Source organism: Protopterus annectens, chromosome 6.part1, assembly GCF_019279795.1.
Source record: "Protopterus annectens isolate FY-2018-M chromosome 6.part1, PAN1.0, whole genome shotgun sequence".
NCBI lineage: Eukaryota > Metazoa > Chordata > Ceratodontiformes > Protopteridae > Protopterus > Protopterus annectens.
Genome location: NC_056738.1, coordinates 36,272,577 through 36,291,173, shown reverse-complemented (window position 1 = coordinate 36,291,173; position 18,597 = coordinate 36,272,577). Strand labels below are relative to the sequence as shown.

The window sequence follows — 18,597 nt, the reverse complement described above, 5'->3', positions numbered from 1 at the left end:
GGTGGAACATCACCTTCTTTAAGGAATACTGCAACAGTGAAGAGAAGGATATCTACTGTTATGGTAAAAGTTTATACAGCTGTACTTTCTGATGAAGTCTTTTGACAGCACTTAATCAGATGATTATAGGAGTTTACTAGGCTAATGAGTCTAGAGCCTTTTTAAACCTAGGCATTCATGCCCAAATTTTTTCAATTATTAAAAACCACAGACTAGTACAGCTTTTGTATATGCCTATGCCTTCTGTGGCTGCTCCAGCTGTTGCAAATGCCTGGCCAGATACATGCCAAAGGGTGCACCGTACTCAATTATTGGTCTAATGTGGGCCGAGTATTGTGACACTATAATTTCCTTAGATCTGGATGGCATGCCCTTACTTATAAGTAGTGTTATGTTGAAGGATTTTCTCACCACCATGGACACATAGTGATCAAAGTCAAGGTTACATGTCAACCTGAGTTCCTAAGTTCCTTACCACTGGGTCTACTCTTAAGGGAGTGCTATCAATGTTGTTATTTACAGGGGTGGTTGTCTTCTAAAAGGGTATGATTATGCATTTTTTGCACTGCGTTTTATGCCAAGGCACCGACACGTGTTACTTGTCTGTGTCAAATCCTCCTGGGGGATATATGCATCTTTGCGGTATTCAGTGATTACACCCAGCTTGCAAGCTTGCATTCATCAGTAAATCTGGTCAATAAGAGGTCCTCTACATTTGCTCTGACTTCAGAGAAGTATATTCTGAACAGAATGCTAGATCACTTAAATGGCTGACTAGATAAGCTTACTGCAACCTTCTGGCATCAAACAAATGTAATATAATGTAAAACTGTAACTTTTCCTTTTCAAAGGAAATGTTTAACTTCAAACACAGGGGTAAGCACTCATTTCTCTCTCTTTGCAAACTGCTGTATTACCAATATTGTGGTCCTTTTCTTTACCTTCTTTCTCTTTTCTTTCATTAGACAGTAATCATGTCTTTCTTTCTTTTTTCAATATATCTCCCCTATTGCCTGCCAATTATTAGCTCACCCTCCATCAGAAGCCATCACACTGACAGCCATTAGGGGGTTTTATGGTTAAGTCCCTAATCCTGCCCTAGAGGCCAAAGTAAGCACCTGCATCATCATGGGGATGTTCTAAGCACTCCTCTGGCATGAGTTCACTCCCATACAAACCTAACAGAACTACTGTGACTAGCTTTGAAAAACAATCTACCCTCCCCCAATTCTGTGGCCACCGTTGTCATGCAAAGATCTGCTTTAATAGGAGATATTTAACTGACTGGGACCACCAATCCCCTCCCCTCAGAAAGTGCAGGCTGGGTAAGTTGCTCACTCCCACTTTCCTCTGTTTGGCTTTTATAGTGCCTAAGCTATAAGTCAAAGCTGGACTGACTAGGTTATACTTAGGGCTTTATCTCTCTACTTCTCAGAGCTGGCTAGAAAGCAATCATGTCAAGAGCCAAGCCATAAATTGTCATACTTCAGAAAGTTCAAAATATTAGCAAAGTTTCAGATGTTTTATAAAGTGAAGCATCTCAGCTTTTGCAAGTTAAGGCCATGTGTCCAGGTCTTTGTGATACAGTTCTCTGCGTTCACTGCCTTTTAAGTTCAGATGTGTGGCTCATCCTCATTAAGTGATTCAAAGACTCTCAAGGTGTGACTGAACCTGGGTCCCTCCTATATTAAAACTGTTTCTCTTAATTTTCTTTATTTTCCCATCCTCTAAAAGATTTCTGATGACAACTTCAAAACTGCCTCTGGGCTAAATGACCAGGAATTCCTAGTCTAATCTTTCCCTTGATCTGCTATGTTACTGCTTCGACCTTATTTTTGTTTTGCAATAAGTGGAAGAACAGAGTAGTATTTTGTCCAGAAGAGTGATCAATTTATTTATTCAATAGTCAGAATAAACAATGAAGGCATATTTTTTAGCTAAAACCTCTTAAAATAATAACATTTAATGTCAAAGACTACATAACACGATTAATACATTATCCTTAAAGAATGGAAAATGACTATATAAGGGACTACAGCAATTCAGTATACAGACACTGCTGCACTGCTATTGCAAATCCAGCGTGACACCTTTTCAGCATTGCTTAATAAGCAAAATTTATAAAAGTTTTATTTTATCTTATTCACTTGTTTATGCAACATTAATGCATAGTGTTAGATCTTGTCATCAGATTAATACATTTTAGAATGGGTGTTCATACTAGGGCTGCTTGTTAGAATATGCTGCCTTCATTTTGATATCAGTTATCATGATTTTCTCTTTCCCTGAGCGTATACAGGTTCATACTATAGTGAAAAGGTCATAGAAATTATATCTTGAACCCGAGAGGCAGCACTGCACAAGGATTTCTGAGAGATGCCATGAGTAGTACAGGCACAGACTTTCTTCTACACACAGGAGACTCCTGCTTTCACTAAACTTTCTGCATTAACACGTCTTTGTCAAAAGCTAAAAGTCTTAATCATACAAGACCTACATTTGGTTTTCTGCTCCAAGGGTATGAGCATTAGAATTTGGTTAGTACAGTGCAGGATCAGAAGGGACTAACTGGAACGTAAGTTACAAAATAAAAAATACTAACTTTTGCTGAGTTGAAAATGAGATTACTGGAATTTACAACAGCAAGTATCTGATGCTGCCAGGATGCATGCAGTTTTCCTGATCATTCAACATGTCTGAATTTTTTAATGGCTAACAGGAAAAATCAATGCTCCATCATGATGTTCATGAAAGTCAGATAATGCTATTACCATTGCATTGTATGCCACATTATACATGTCTAACTCACTCTGCCATACTGTTTACTATATTTGCATTTATAACCACACCTTTATTATAATAATATTGCTCATTTCCATCTTATTATATACTCAATTTTTGTACTATACTGGCTGCAGTATTTCATGTCCTAGAGTAAGCGTGCTAGGTATGTCTCTGAATTGGCCCCATTCTGCATGTCCCCGTCCATTACACAATTTTGCCTTTCACATTAAGCTATTTCTTTCTGGATTCTAGGGACTGTTTGTAATTTCTTCTTGTTTTCTTTTTCCTCCTAGTAGCAGCTTTCTATTGACTACAAATAAGAAAAGTGACTTTTAAAGAGACTGATCCTAGATGATTGTCACTGTTGAAGTGACACCCCAACCCCTTGCGCAAAAATGAGAAAAAGGGGTTGTGGATGAATGGATGGATAGTACTTACTTAGAGTAATCAGATATGTGGTATAATTAGACAGTAAATGAAAATGTGGAAATCTAGTCTACTTGCCTGTTCCAAGAAGTACATTTCAGCCAGCTTGTAGTTCTTCTCTAACATAGCCAGTCGGGCACATACCTGGTAATGGTCTGTGCCATCTCCCCCCTGTAAACAAAAAATAAACATTTTAATTTGCTTATCAGGGGCAAAAGAAAAAAATAACAGTGGAAGGTTAAAATATCCACCAAATATGTCAGAGTTGCATTCTATGCAGAGAAAGATTCATTATTTTAAATGCATGAGATATCTATTAAGCAGTTTTTACTCTCAGGATTTCATAACATGAGCAGATTTTCCCTCCTCATGGTTTTACAAACTTTAATGAAATAAAGGTCTTTCTAGTAATCAAATCTGCCCATTTCTCTACCTACGAGACTAGCCGGCATATTTTGTCCCTATAACCCATGCACACACACACATACACAAGTGCCTTACATTTTATAGCAACATCATGACATCTTTTCCACATGCTCAGTATTGCCTTCATTGATAAGTACATTCTTACACTGGTCCTAAACTACCTTACCATCCTGTTCTGGCTTAACCCTTTCATGAAGAATGTTGTTGTATTATGAGTTTTTTGATAAGCTTGGGGAACCTGGAGGTTTTCTGTCATTTTAGCTAGCTCTCTCATTTCTTACTTATTATTTATTTATTTTATTTAAATTCGTTTGCCAGGGAGGTGCACTGGTCAAGTGACTCCTTTCAGGCATGGCCAGAGCCTTAGTTAAGGCAGCGTACAAGGATTAAACAGTTACAAAAGCGATAAATACAAAATGTATAAATATGACGAGTGAGCTAGCTGAAGATGTAGGTCTGATTAAGAGTAAAAACATGGCAATACATTTACCTACATTAACTGCAATATGTTTAGTTATTACCTGTCTATCCAGCACAGCTGTTAAAGGGAATATAAATAATAGGCAGATGTCCATGTTACATACTTTAGAAGCAATGTTAACTAGTATCACTGAAACATTTATATGTATTCATAGAACGAAGATACTTTTTGAGTTTAGCTGTTTAGCCCCGAGAGGTGGATATTATGTTTCCCCTCTGAGATCTTTAAGCAGATGGTTCCAGTTTGCTGGTATAACGTCAACAAAATTTGTGCTAGGTTTATTAAATCTTTAATCGTATGATTTTTTGCAGTGGACCTTAAAACAACTTCTACTCATTGCATTCTATATGTTTCTATGCCAATATTAAATAGCGAAAGACTTTCATAAATATTCACAGTACTCCAGCTATGGAATCATCAATAGTCTACACAGATGGATAATAAATTAAAATTCTATTTTCTTCTTAAAAGATGTCAGCACTGCCATTGTAGATATTTTTTTGTGATCATGTCAGCAGAGTAGAGGTCTGCTATAGAAGACAAATAGGTGGCTTTTGGCCTGTACTCATATCTCAGGAAAAAGTATGAAGTTCTGGTTCTATAGTCTAATCCCTGGTAGAAGATGGCATAAGTGGAATGGTGAGCTCTTACACATTTAACCAATGGCAACTGATGGTAAAGGTAAAGCAGTAAATTAAGGTGTGATATTACTGTATGCCTGACTGTCCACCAGAGATTAGTCAGTAAATCAAAAAACTGACTAAGTGTTGTCAGGCCAAAAATGATAGCTCAGGTATCAGTTAGAGATGCCATTTCTGAGGTCTGCAACATGTGAAAGGGCATGGAGAATGTGGCTCAACAGTTTCAGCTATCCTTATACCAGAAACTCTTTGCTAACAGACTGCTTTAAACATATCAATGCCAGGAAAAAAAGAGATATGCTGATACCAGATTGTGGTATACTGAGACTATCACAGTAGTACATCTAGCTGTTTTGTAGCTATCCATCATCTACAACAGTCACCCCTAAACCTCTCCACTGAATTATACTGTTCCAGTACTTCTGGAATTTTTTTTTTGCTGCACAGAACCTTGCCTGGTGTCTCCACTACCTTTGCCAATCTGGCCCATTTATTCCAAGAAAATGAGAGCAGAGTAAAACTGTGTTAGAACAGAACCCTACAGCCCATTTGTTCCTGCCCAGGAATCCCCATGAGCCCTCCATACCCCCACTATGCTGGTTTTGGGGGGTGGCCTACCTTCTCTCCTTAGGATTACTCCTCCTCTAAGCCCTCAAGTGCTACCTCCAAAAGAAAGTGTGTCTCCACATAAATAGTTTTCCTTTAGCTATGTTGTGCAAATGGTAGCATAAGCTTGGTTGGCTCATATTTCTACTTGGTGAAAGTACAGTTGTGTAAAAGCTTACTACAGTAATAGATGTCCTTCTCTTCAGCGTTGCAGTATTCTTCACTCTAGGGATCTCCTGCTAAGGATAGCCCAGTTTCTGACCAGTATATCAAAGTATCTTGGATGCACTGTATGTCAGATGCATGCTCCCTAAAATGGATGTATGGCATAAAGGTGTTGTATGGGCGAAGTTACCCAGAATTGAATTGTACCAGTAGAGAACAGTCTGCACAGGATGGAGGTGGCTATGCACATCCAGGAGGAGAAAAAGCAGATGGAAAAGAGTGACCCTTGGCCAGGAGGGAAACCAAATCAAAGCCCGGAAGAAAAAGGGGATGGAGGGAGGGATCAAATACTGCAACAGTGAAGAGAAGAACACTTACTGTCACAGTAAGATTTTACACAACTGCACTATGGCCTTCTATATCACTATTACAGTATTCTTCACTGCAGGGAGAGTACAAAAGCTCAAGAAAAGGAGTGGGAGGTAGAAGGCTGGGAAAAGCCATCAACAAACCCATGCAGGATGGCCCTAGCAAAACCATATCCGATTTATAATGCTTAGTAAAGGTATGCACTGAAGAACAAAGTAGCAGCTTCAAGAATGGAATTGGTATCCAAACCTTTGAAAAAGCAGCCCTAGTGGAATGAGCTGTAACAGAAGTAGACAGACACTTGCCATGAAAAGAATGACTAAAGGAAATGGCCTTAGATTTCCAGGAGGAGACGGTTTGTTTAGAAACAGCCAAACCTAATGTCCTGGGATGAAAAAGGAATAAAAAGCTGGTCAGATGTACGGATGGTCTTAATTTTATCCCAATAATACCTGAGCTGTCTGTGTAACTCTAAGGTATGCCGGACCCTCTCACTAGCAGACTGTGGAGAAGGAAAAAAAAAAAGAGGGGAGTTATCCTGCCTGATTTAAAGACAACTCATTAGCAACTTTGGGCATAAAAGAAGGATTAGTACAAAGAGACACCTTGTCAATGTGAAAAAAAACAAAAAATCAGGAATGACCATAAGGACCTGAAGCTCAGAAACCCTCTGAGCAGAAGTATGAGCAAGCAACAAGACAGGCTTTCAGGTACAGTATTGCACAGAAGCTGAAATTACAGGCTTAAAATGAGCCTGAGGTACCTAATATGAAATACGCCTTTAAGAAATTGCTTGACCTCAAAACAAGAAGCCAAAGGAAGGCTCAATGGCAGACAAGCAGAAAATGCTGTCAAACGGGCCTTTACAGAAGAACAGGCCAAGCCAGACTGGAGCAACTCACACAAACAGAAGAGAGCCAGAGGGACCGACAATGAAAAAGGGTCCTGGCACTAGACAGAAAATCGTTTCCATTTGGATATTTCAGACTTTCTGGTTGTGGGTTTTCTTGCCTCCTGTAAAACCTTCAGCACATCCTCAGAAAGATGGCTAAAAGGGATCAAAACCTTATCACTCACAGTGTCAGTTGAAGAGTGAACAAGTGAGGATGGATAAGTGACCCCTTGTCTTGTGGAAGGAGGTCCAACCAGTGAGGTAACTTGTGATAATTTCCCCTGGCCAGATGCATTAAGAGGGGGAACCAGTGGTGTCTTGGTCAAAAGGAAGTCACTAGCAAAGTTTCTGGGAGGTCCAGCTGAATATTCTGCAGGACTCTTGGAAGTAGAAGAAGTGGAGGGAAGACATAGAGAAACATCCCTTTCAAGGAAAAGAAAGAGTGTCCGTCTTCTACTCCAGATGGCATGGCACTCTGGAACAGAAAAGAGGAAGTTGCCTGTTCAGAGGGGAGGCAAAAAGATCTACCTACCTAAGGAATATCCCACCAATGGACTATGTCCACAAACATGTCTCTGTGAGGCATCCATTTGACAGCCGATGTTTTGGATCTGCTTAAAAAGTCTGCCACTAGACTACGCTTTGAAGGAATATACACCGCCTGAAGAGTTAGCTGATAAGTGATAGCCAGATTCCGAGCCTGAATGGCCAGCCTGCAAAGAAGATAAGACTTTGTACCCCCTGCTTGTTGACATACATCATCATTGTAATGTTGTCTGTGTAAACCTTCAGGAGGTCTGGAGAGATCATGGGGTGAAAAGTCTGAAGGGCCAGAATCTCATCTCTTTGATGGTGATGTGGTCTGACTTCTGATGGGGGGACAGAAAGCCTGAAACTTCAAATTACCACAGGAAGCCCCCATCCCATGTCTGAAGTGTTGGTGAACAGTTCCTGGGAAGGAACTGGAGACTGAAAGGGCAGCCCTGTGTTGAGGGAAAGTTGTTGAATCTACCACTCACATCCCCATTTGAGACAAGGAAGGAGAGGCACTGTGAAATTCAGAGGGTGGCAATGCTGAAGCCAAATTGACTTGAGGTACCAGTGAAGCTTCCACATATGCAGTGTAGCAAGAGGACTCACTGGAAAAGAAGAGACCATAAATCCTAGGGCCCAAAGAAACGTCCTGGCTTGAATGGCAGGCAGATGAAGAAATGACTGAAAGAAAGCTGTCAAGGGCAAAACCTTTGGATATGGAAGAGAGGCCAGCACTGGCACTGTTTGAATCCTGCAGCCCAAATACACATGATCCTGAAAGATAGCCAGGACAAATGTTTGGAAGTTGTTAGTGAACCACAGGCTTTGAAGGAAAGATATGCTGAACTCCAGAGCCTGTAACAGGCAACTGGGAGACGGTGCCTGGATCAACAGGTTATCTAAATAAGGAAAAATCTGAATGCCTTGGAGCCTGCGAAAGGCAATCACAGGAACTAAGTATTTTGTGAATACCCTTGGGGCACTAGAGTGGCCAAAGGATGAAGAAGAGAACTGAAAATTAAAGGAAGAAACACAGAAACTCAAAAATTTCCTGAAAGGAGGATGAACAGGAATATGAAGGTAAGCATCCTTCAGGCCCAAGGACACCAGAAAAGCCTGGGGCAGCAACAAAGGAAACAGGGTTTTAAGAAAAAGCATCCAAAAGAAAGGAACCTTGATAAAAGCGTTGAGTGAGGACAAATCTAGAATAGACCTCCAATAGCCCTCCTTTCATGGAACTAGGAACATTCTGGAATAGAATCCCTTTCTATTTGGGAAAGAGGGACAGGCTGAATAGTTCCCTAATCCAGCAGAGACCTAAGAACCTCTGAGAAAAAGGTGAAGTTGTTCTCGAAGAGGTTAGGCAATTCCTGAAAAAGGATGGGGAGACTTCTACACCATGAAGTAACCTTGACGGATGATGGACAGCACCCAAGAATCTGAAGTGATAAGTTACCAATTTGGAAGGCAGAGGGAGAGCCAAAGGGACAAACAGACCTATAAACATAGTAACCAGGAAATCAGCAACCACAATAAAATGAAGAGGAGTGCTTCTGTTGCACCACATGTCCAAACTTTATTGTTAACTGCTTTCGTCCGTAAAGCTGTAACAGGACATCTTCAGAACAATTCTCAAATTACCCACACTTCCTTTATATACACTTCTAAAACACTGATTAACAATTAATCAATCATGATACCGATTAACAACAAAAGGCATTTAAAATATAAAACAAACAAATAAGAAACATACTGGGTGAATGACTTACATAAAAGACACAGGAAACACCCATATTTTTCAACTTAAAGATGCTTAAAATGCTAGTGCATTCATTTAATTGAGGAAATTCTGTAGCATTGTCTTAATTGCCAACGAAGCTCGCTTGCCTCAAGATGTTTTGAAACTACCTAGCCTTGTTGATCATACACAATCTGCTGTACTATTAGAAATTTAAAACTATGATCAACGTATTTCTCTGTGTGTCTGCTCAAAGCATTGGTTTTTACCTTCTTAGAAATATCAGACACGTGTTCATAAATTCTACTTCTGAAATTTCTAGAAGTCTTCCCCACATAGAAGATAGGGCAGGACAGCAATATATATAAAATTTTTTTGAAAAGCAGTTGTAATGTGAATGTATGTCTATTCTAAATTTGTTTAACACAAAAACATTCTTTGTTTCCAAAATGTATGGACATTGTTTACATCTACTGCACTTAAAATGTCCTAATCTGGTATTAAACTGTCCCCTACTAACATCATTTTGTCGTCTTTCTAAAATTGTTTTAAAATTCAAATCTCTCCTAATAATCGTTCTTATTTGTTTGCTTTATATTTTAAATATATTTTAAATGTCTTTGCTGTTAATTGGTATCTTGACTGATTGATTCATTGTTAATTAGTGCTTTAGAAGTGTATATAAAGAAAGTGTGGGTAATTTGAGAATTGTTCTGAAAAAGTCCTGCTACAATTTTATGGACGAAAGTGCTTAACAATAAAGTTTGGACATCTGGTGCAACAGAAGCTCTCCTCTTTGTTTTATTGTGGTTTACAAACAGACCTAGCCAAGGGGTGGGGTGGGGGGGGGTGTAAGTCAAAGAGAGGCAGTCGTGTCAGATAAAGGAGGCTTCTGAGCCACTGGCGCCTGAGAAGATTTAGCAGGAGGAGCTCACCTACCAGGCTTCCTGCCTTTGTTGGTCTGACAAATCAGTAGCAGCAGCAGCAGTCCCAAAGAGATTTTTATTATCCAAAGGAGCATCCAGCAACATGGCCAGAATGTCTTCAGACAATGACTGCAGAGGTAGCCAAGAATAACTCCTCATGACAGACCCAAAGGTAGCAACTCTGAAACAGGGATCAGCCTCATCATAGCTGCACTTGATAGAGTTGTGAGCCACCTGAGAGGTAGAACCTAAAAAAGAAAGAGCAGAGAACTTGCCTTCAGAGCAACCAAGGTCAGAAATAACCTGACAAGCCTGAGCAATCAAGGCCAGAGAATATCTGTTCATGTGGGTCTGGTAATTAATAGTCTTAAAGACCAAGGTGTCCACAGTATAAAACTTCTTTCAAATCCTCTCCAAAGCCTAACTATCCTTATCTGAAAGTAGGAGCTTGGTAGAGGGGAAAAAACTTAGAAGGCTTTTCAGAGGAGACTGACACCATAGCAGGCTCAGCAGAAGGACACTTAAGCAGGAATTAACAATCACCAGGAACTTTATAGAACCTGTCAGATTTCTTAGAGAGCTGAGAATCAAAAGTATTAGAGGTGGATATAAAGGTGTCCAACAAAGCAGCCAACATAGAAGGTACTGCAGAAGGTTTAGGCATGTCCACCTGAAACAACTCATAATACCTCTTCTGGATGTCAGATACCTGAGAAGAATCCCACTTAGAATATTTCATCATTCTAGCAATTGTGTCCCCAAAGGACAGCTTCTCCAAAGGATATTCAGGGCTAATGGATTCCTCTTCATCAGAACCCGAAGTCAAGGGAGAAGGCATCTGGGTAAAACAAAGACCCTGCATCTGACTCCAAATACTCATCCGAGGAATCCAAGGGGGAGTTAATACAGAAACAATATGTGGAGATTTCAGGCCCATTAGGGCACTGAACAGGCCCTGAGTAAACTCATGCCATTCTGTTTGATGGCCTTTAGGATGCACAGAAGAATGTTCAATTCTCCACTTTTTCTTGGTAGGGTCATCAGCCCTAACAAACACCAGAGGTTTTGACCCCTGACGATATTCAATGAATACCCAGAACATTTTCCCTGACTGTATCTGCAGAATTTCACTAGGACCCTCTGAGATAATCAACTGTGGTTCCCCCTCGACATCCAGAACAGATACCTGCAAAGTCTTAGAAGACATGCAAAAGGAAGAAGAATGTTGAGTCCTCTGCTATTTCTTGGTAGGGACATCAGCCCTAGCAAACACCAGAGGTTCCAACCCCTTACAGACTCAATAAGAGTAGCCAAAACATCTTCCCTGATCAGAATCTGCAGAATTCCTCCAGGGGCCTCCGAGATAATCAACTGCAGTTCCCCCTGAACATCCTGAACAGACACCTGCAAAACCTCAGAGGACTTGCAAAAGGAAGAAGGATGTTCAGTCCTTTGCTTTTTCTTGGTAGGGACTTCAGGTCTAACAAACACCAGAGATTCCGACCCATGACCAGATTCAATAAGAGTACCCAGAACATCTTCCCTGACTAGAATCTGTGGAATTCCTCTAGGGCCCTCTGAGATAATCAACTGCGGTTCTCCCTTGATATACAGAGCACACACTTGCAAAGCCTCAGAGGACATGCAAAACTAAGGATCTTTACCGGCCTCTGACAGGGTAGTGGCCAAGGAATTCGAAGTCGACACCAGATGGTCTACAGAGCTATCACCCGCTTCTACAGAGACATTCAGTGGAGGATGGACAGCCAAAGAATCTGGTTGAGATTTCTTGGCCTTCTTCTTGCTTAATAGTAGAACCTTCATGGGGTTTATCGATTCTGCCATGCTATCCTGAGCCAATTGTTTAAGCCTCTGATTTTCAAGATAGATGGCTGGGGAAGACAACCAGCTTCTAAGAGAGTCTTAGGCACAAATGCCTTTTAAATATTACTTGAGGTATAGTTGTGGTAAACACCCAAACAAAATAGATACTGTTTGTGATGATCCTTATGGGGAATCTGCCTCCCATACTAAAATTTTTCCTTCTTGGATGACATGAACTCCAGGTAATCAAAATAAAACAAGACCAACAGTAAAAAGAAAAAAGATTCCAATGGGGTACTTATCTGAAGGGTCTATGTCAAATAAACAAACGCTTGAAATGTCGAACGTCATATGGTCGAGACCATATGATCGCCGTTTCAAGTGTTCGAAGATTGACTTTAACGGCACCGTATGGTGCAGAATGGGAGCAGTCCCCTTTGCTTCACTGAAGTATGGTCTCGGAGTTGGTATATTTAAGTGGGGGGGTGCAGCCCCCCACGTGGGGGGTGTAGGGGGGCTTGCCCCCCCTACTTGCACCATTTAGGTATGTTTTACTTTTTTTTTTTTTTTATTATATATTCGACATTTTGAAAGTTCGAATATATAGCACTGACCCTATCTGAAGGCTAGGTATCCTGCACAGCAAAGGGGGTTCAGACCAAAGAGCAATGATGGTGTTTGGACTGGCTGCAAAGATGTTCTGTGCAACTGCATCTATATGTCACCATTATGCCCTATATCCTGTACAGGCAGCATGTGTGTGATGTACAGTGCACACAGTATCTAAAGGCTTTAGTATACTGACCAGATGTTGGTCTATTATTGGCAGGAGATCCATATGGTGAAAACTGCTGCAACAGTGATATAGAAGGACATCACCTAGTGCTCCTGCTATGCTCTACCCATGTTTAAGTAGCCTGTCTCCACCAGGGCAGGAGAGCCAGTAGTGGGCAATCACTCCCATCCCCTCCAGTCAGCTCAAAAAAGCACCCCAGCCACAAGCTGAATCAGGTTCCTGCAACATAGTCAGAGCTTTATCTTTCCTATGCCATGGAGCTAGCCAAATTCCAGTTATTATCTTGGACTATTTTTACTTTGTCTACCAATCAAATGCAAAAACAAATACAGGCTCCATATTGTATTTATATTGGCAAGACTAATCAGCAGTTCAAAGACAGGATCTTACAACATTTAGGGGACATTCACAGTAAACGAATGAAAAAGTTGTTATTTAAACATATTTTATAGGCTGGCCCACAACATACTTTTAAGTTTACTGTACTGGAAAGAAACTATGACAATATTAGAGGTGGGGATATTTTTAATAAGACAGAAATCGCTGAGCTAAAATGGATTATATAATTTAAGGCAAATTATTTTCCTGGAATGAACAATGTATTATCAGTTAAACCAATCCTTAAAGCCAGGGGAATGAGATATTAACTTGACTGGACAGATCTATATGAATGGTATAATGTAATGGCAATACTACTATTTTATGTGATCTTATGATAGCCTGATTGGTTCTAGTAATTTTACTATTAGATGGACTTCCTTTTTTGATTAGTAGTTTTTTTATTTTTTTGAACCAATTGTAAGAATAAGTGTTGAAATAAAGTAATTGGCTAGCTTTTTATGAATGCTTTTGCTATGAATGAACAGTATTAAGATAATGAATGTGTTACATGTGATCATCTCTAAGTATATGACTGGTTTGGCTGCTTTTTTTTTTTTTAAGATTTTGATTGGTTTTCATTTTTGTATGTTTATTGGTCTGAAGAAGCAGTTGCTAACTGTCAAAGCGCTCACCAGTTTCTTTTTTGTTTTATTTAATATTATTGGTTTTAGAGCTTTGTTGGTCATACTGGGATTATTTACTGTGATTCATCTTCTGTTTTCCTGGTTCGGCTTTTACCTGCATACCAGTCTCTGGAATTTTTATCCATAGTGGACAAAGTAGATGAGACCAAAGAAAGGTGAACCAAACCTGGCAAGGCCAGAATGGAGCAATGAGGATGGCTTTGCTGTTCGACTGATGAGCTTTCTGAAGGAAATTGGGAACCAGGGGCAAAGGCAGAAATGCAAAGAGTAGACTGTGAGGCCAAACTTGGACTAGAGTATCTTCTCGGGGGCTGTCCCTGAGGAGGGATCAGGGCAAAGAACTTGCTGCATTTGCTGTTGAGGAGAGAGGAAAAAGGTCGTAGCAAGGTTGACCCCACTTGTGGAAGATCATGTTTGCCACTGACTGGTTCAGAGACCACTCATGAGGCATCAGTACCTTCCTTCTGAGCCTGTCCGCTAGAAAGATGGACTCCCCCGAAATGTACATTGCAACTAGAAAGCAGTTGATAGAGAATGTCCACTGCCACACTCTCACTGCTTCTCGACAAAGTGGGTAAGATTGGGTTTCCCCTTGCCTGCTGATGTACCATACAAAGGACATATTGTCCATTTGAATTGCAATGGCCTCAGGAGGAAGGAAACTGTGTAGTGCTTGCAACACTATAAGAACAGCTCTCATCTCCAGGACATTGTTATGCAATTTGTTCTCCAGAGACGACCACGTTCCTTGGACCGTACAATCCAGAAAAAGGTCCCCCCAACCTAACTGGGAGGTGTCCATGGCATTTGGCGGGGGAAGAATGAAGGGATGACCCTGGTAGACTTCCGGGGAATGGAGCCTCCAGAGAACAGAGTCTTTGCAAACCCATGACGGTTTTATAGGATGAGTAAGAGGATGCTGATGTAACAACCATTGAAATGATAATGTCCACTGTAGGATTCGCATGTGTAAGAGTGTTGTGGGCAATAACGTTATCATAGCAGCCATAGAACCTAATGCTCTTGGAACTAGTTTCGCTGGAGGAGATGGGATTACTAGGATTTGAGAGACATGAAACCTTAGAGTGGATACCCTGTCTGGAGGAAGAAAGGCCATAGTTCTGGTTGTGTCCAAATCAGCTCCAATAAAGTCTGTTATCTGGAGAGGACTGAGCTGCAATTTTTGTGTGTTTACAGTTATGGCCAGAGTGGGAGCTAATTGTAACAGGTAATCCCTAGCTTGAATGAGTAGATGCCTGGTTCAAGCGATTAGGAGACAGTTGAAAAAACGAACCCGGTCACAATAAGAGCAACGCCTCTTCAAAATTCGAAATAGCAATTTTACCATTATTTTTGGTAAAATAAATTGCTATTTCGAATTTTGAAGAGGCGTTGCTCTTATTGTGACCGGGTTCGTTTTTTCATCAGTTTATTAGTTTTGGTTTGTTGTGATTAGGAGACAGTTGTCAAGATAAGGAAAAACATGGAATCCCTGCAGTCTGAGATGAGCTTCAACTACTGCCATGCATTTGGTAAACACCCTAGAGGCTCTGTTGAGATGAAGCAGAAGCACTCAGAAATGGTAATGGCTGGCTCCCAACCTGAAATGAAGATACTTTCTGGAGCCTCTCCATTTTGATATGGTAATACACATCCTTCAGAGGTAGGATGGATTGGATCGTGACCATCCTGAATTTTGAGTTTTTTACTGGTACTAGAAAGAACCTTGAGTAAACGCCCGCTCCTACTCAGTCAGGCGTGACCTCCTGGATGACTCTTTTTTGGAGCAGCTTTGCAATTTCTAGCACTGCTGCCTCACTGTGATTGGGTGTCACATCTGAGAGGTAAGTTTTCGGCTTGGAAAGATTTAAAAAGGGAATGGAGTATCTTCTGGACACGATCCTTTGTACCCACTGATCTTTTATGATAGTTATCCAGGCTTCAGGATGCAAGGATAAGCTCCCCCTGACTGCCTCCAGAGACGGACAGTCAGGCAACCCTTCAGGAGTGCTGAAAGAGTCTGTCAGAGGAAAAATCCAGAGACACTTGATTCTACAGACCCCCTCTGCCCCTGGGGTGGCATCTACCACTGTAAATGTTTCTGCCTTGCCTCTGGGGAAAAAGTCTCCCTGAGAATCTCAAAAAAAACCCTTGAGATTTCCTGAACCACATTTTTTTCCCTCCAAGCTGATTTCTGGAAAAGGATCTTTGTGGAGTAGAACAACAAAATCCGATGGCAGACAAGGCCTTCTCATCCTTCCTGTTGCAGGAAAGTGTGTCAGGAACTGTGGGGTTACACAGAGATGAACTATCAAAGGGTGCATTGACAAATGACCCCTTGAAAGGTTCTGCAGAGTCACACAGTCGCATCCAAGCATGACACCTGATGGCAATGCCAGAATTGGTGGCCCTAGAGGTGCCTTCAGCCAAATGGGTAGTCAGCCTCATGGATGAATTAGAAATCGATTGGAGAGTGGCCATTCTGGAGGAAAACATCTTGCGCTCCTCTTCAGATATGGACTCGGGACCGATCTAGTGAGTTCCATGAACAGGTCCCTCTGTAGCCTGGAAGGATGGGATAAATAGTTCAACACTCATAAGGAAAAAGTGAATGAAGGGTAAACTCTTTTGCCAAACCTGTCCAAAACCCTAGATTCCCTGTTAGGGGGATGGATAGAGGAGCTCTCCTGAGCTAGCTCCTTTTTGGTGTCTGCCATGACAACCATGGTATCTACCAGGATCCCTTTAGTCCAATGGGGTTTGTCCAAGGGTGTGCTTAAGATATTGTCAGTCTGCTTGGATACAGGCTCTACGGTGTACGTATCCTCCCATGCCTTGGTGGAAACTAACTTGATAAGAGGATCTGCCGGGGGGGGGGGCACCCAGAATATAAACAGACAAGTGCCAAAGGCCTGCAAGAGCATTGACTGCTCTGGGTTAGGGTTTTGGGAGGACCATCCACCCTCTGGCAGAGAATCTCCAAGATGTCCACAAAGGAAACATCATTGGGGGGATATCTGGGGGACCCTTCACATTCCTCAAAGTCAGTGTCTGTAGTGACAGATTCCTGTGGGGAATCCAGGTGTCTCTTTTTACACCTCTTCTTCCAAGGGACCTCCTTGATGGGATACTCATGGGAGGTGTCAGAATAAAAACAGGGTGCCACAGTGGGAAGAAGTTGGTGCTTTGTAGCACTGGCTGTCCCACTGGAAGATGAGACCTCAAGGACAGACTCCGTGAGGATGGGGTTGGGCTCCGATGGCAGGAGAACAGGAAATCCCTTAAAATGGGCAAGGACTCTCTCCACCACCTCAAAGGAAAATGGACTGAGAGGATCCAAGAGTTGCCCCTTCAAAGCCGTTGGAGCAGACATCTCCTGAATGCCCACCACCCTCTGCTCCGAAGGGGGGTGTCAGAGCCGAACTATCGAACGCCAAGACTCTAAGGGGAAGTGACGGGTCTGAAAACCTTCCAATCAAAGTCAACCCCCCTCCCAGACTTGGCATGTAAGCTTCGGCTCCAAAATGCACTGGTTCCAAACCAGTCGAAGGCCAGCATGTCATGGAAACTGTTCGACTTAACATGGAAACTACTCTTGGATCAGACGTCTCAATTCTAAGGGCCATCGGACCTCATACCTTTGAAGCAGGAAGTCAGATTGGAGAAAGAGCCATGGGGAGAAAAGGGGAAAGTCTTCTCAGAGATCCAAAAGTGGATAGAGCTGGCAGTATCCCCATTCTGAATCTGTGTCTTGAGAAACGGCCTCATCAATCTATCCACCCCGCATTCAGACAAGCTCCGGGCAGACCTGACAGAGGGAGATGAAGAAGGTGATCTGGACACTGGCTCGGGTGAGGCTTCCTTGGAAGGAGGGCTCCAAGATAAAACACCTGGCTCCAAGGAGAAAGTTGGAACATGGGGAGCCAAGGAAGCAGGGACCCCAATCATTGGGTCCAATGACCTCAGATCTGAAGGTTTTGTCACCTTCTTGGCGGATCCATGGAGGAGTGCTCGGGGGAATCATTCTTTTGTTCTCTGGCCTCCTTGGCCTTTCTAACAGGGGTTTGATCCCTTGAAATGGAGGGTGAAGAGTGAGTGGAAGATGGAAGTAAGATCTTCAAAACCAACTTGTTGCTGTGGTCCTCAAGAGCATGTGGATTAAAACTGCCACACACCTCTTAAGAACTGTGTAGGTAAGCAAGGCCTAGACAGTAAACGGATTCCATGTGGGCATCAGACAAGGGAACATTATGCCTACCAGAAGTGCATTTTTTAAACTCCCAAGGGTTTATCTCACTTTTCACCCATGATAAACCAGAAGACATATGGTAAAGAGAAGAAACTGAAAGGAAGAAAGAGAGAGACCAGACACATGGAAGAAACCCACAAAAACTTCACTAGTTTAAACTACAAAAGAAGCTTTTTTTACATATATATATATATATATATATATATATATATAAGGAATTGAAGCAGGAGAACAGGAAGGAAGAGCAATGAAAGGAGACAACAGAAGCCGACTTACAGAACTTTAACAGTAACGAACACTGGAGCAAAGCAATCTCGATGCTTTACTGAGCGGCAAATGACATCTGAGGTACTCTCGTAGAAGGAGGCATTATGGGATGGACAGGAGGAGCTTGAGCATCGAATCTTGAGCTTGGACAGCAGCTGAGTTGGATCCGAGACCCACAGGTCCCACAGGTTGAGGAATGAATGAAAATGACATCAGATACAATATTTTGAATGCATGATTGCACAGAATTTGGCAGTGACATCTTCATTCAACAGTGGATTTACAATGAGTTAATAGTAAATGATCTATGCTTTACACTTGCCAGTGCAAAAATACTCAATACCATCACATTTGTTAACACAACACTTACAATACAGCTACTGATGTCAAACTAGCAAAACCAATAAAGTGCATATTGAGTAAGTTAAAAGTGATTGCAGCATAGGTA

General features: G+C 41.6%; 1 protein-coding gene across 2 annotated transcripts in view; it reads right to left on the bottom strand.

The window, feature by feature from the left end:
* Positions 1-18,597, bottom strand: part of IFT172 (intraflagellar transport 172) — a 3,348,311-nt gene that overhangs the window by 2,006,009 nt on the left and 1,323,705 nt on the right. For both annotated transcript variants that reach the window (XM_044075467.1, XM_044075468.1), the window contains exon 20: positions 3,289-3,381. In XM_044075467.1, the coding sequence (XP_043931402.1) occupies positions 3,289-3,381 (93 nt within the window). The remainder of the gene's footprint in view (positions 1-3,288; positions 3,382-18,597) is intronic.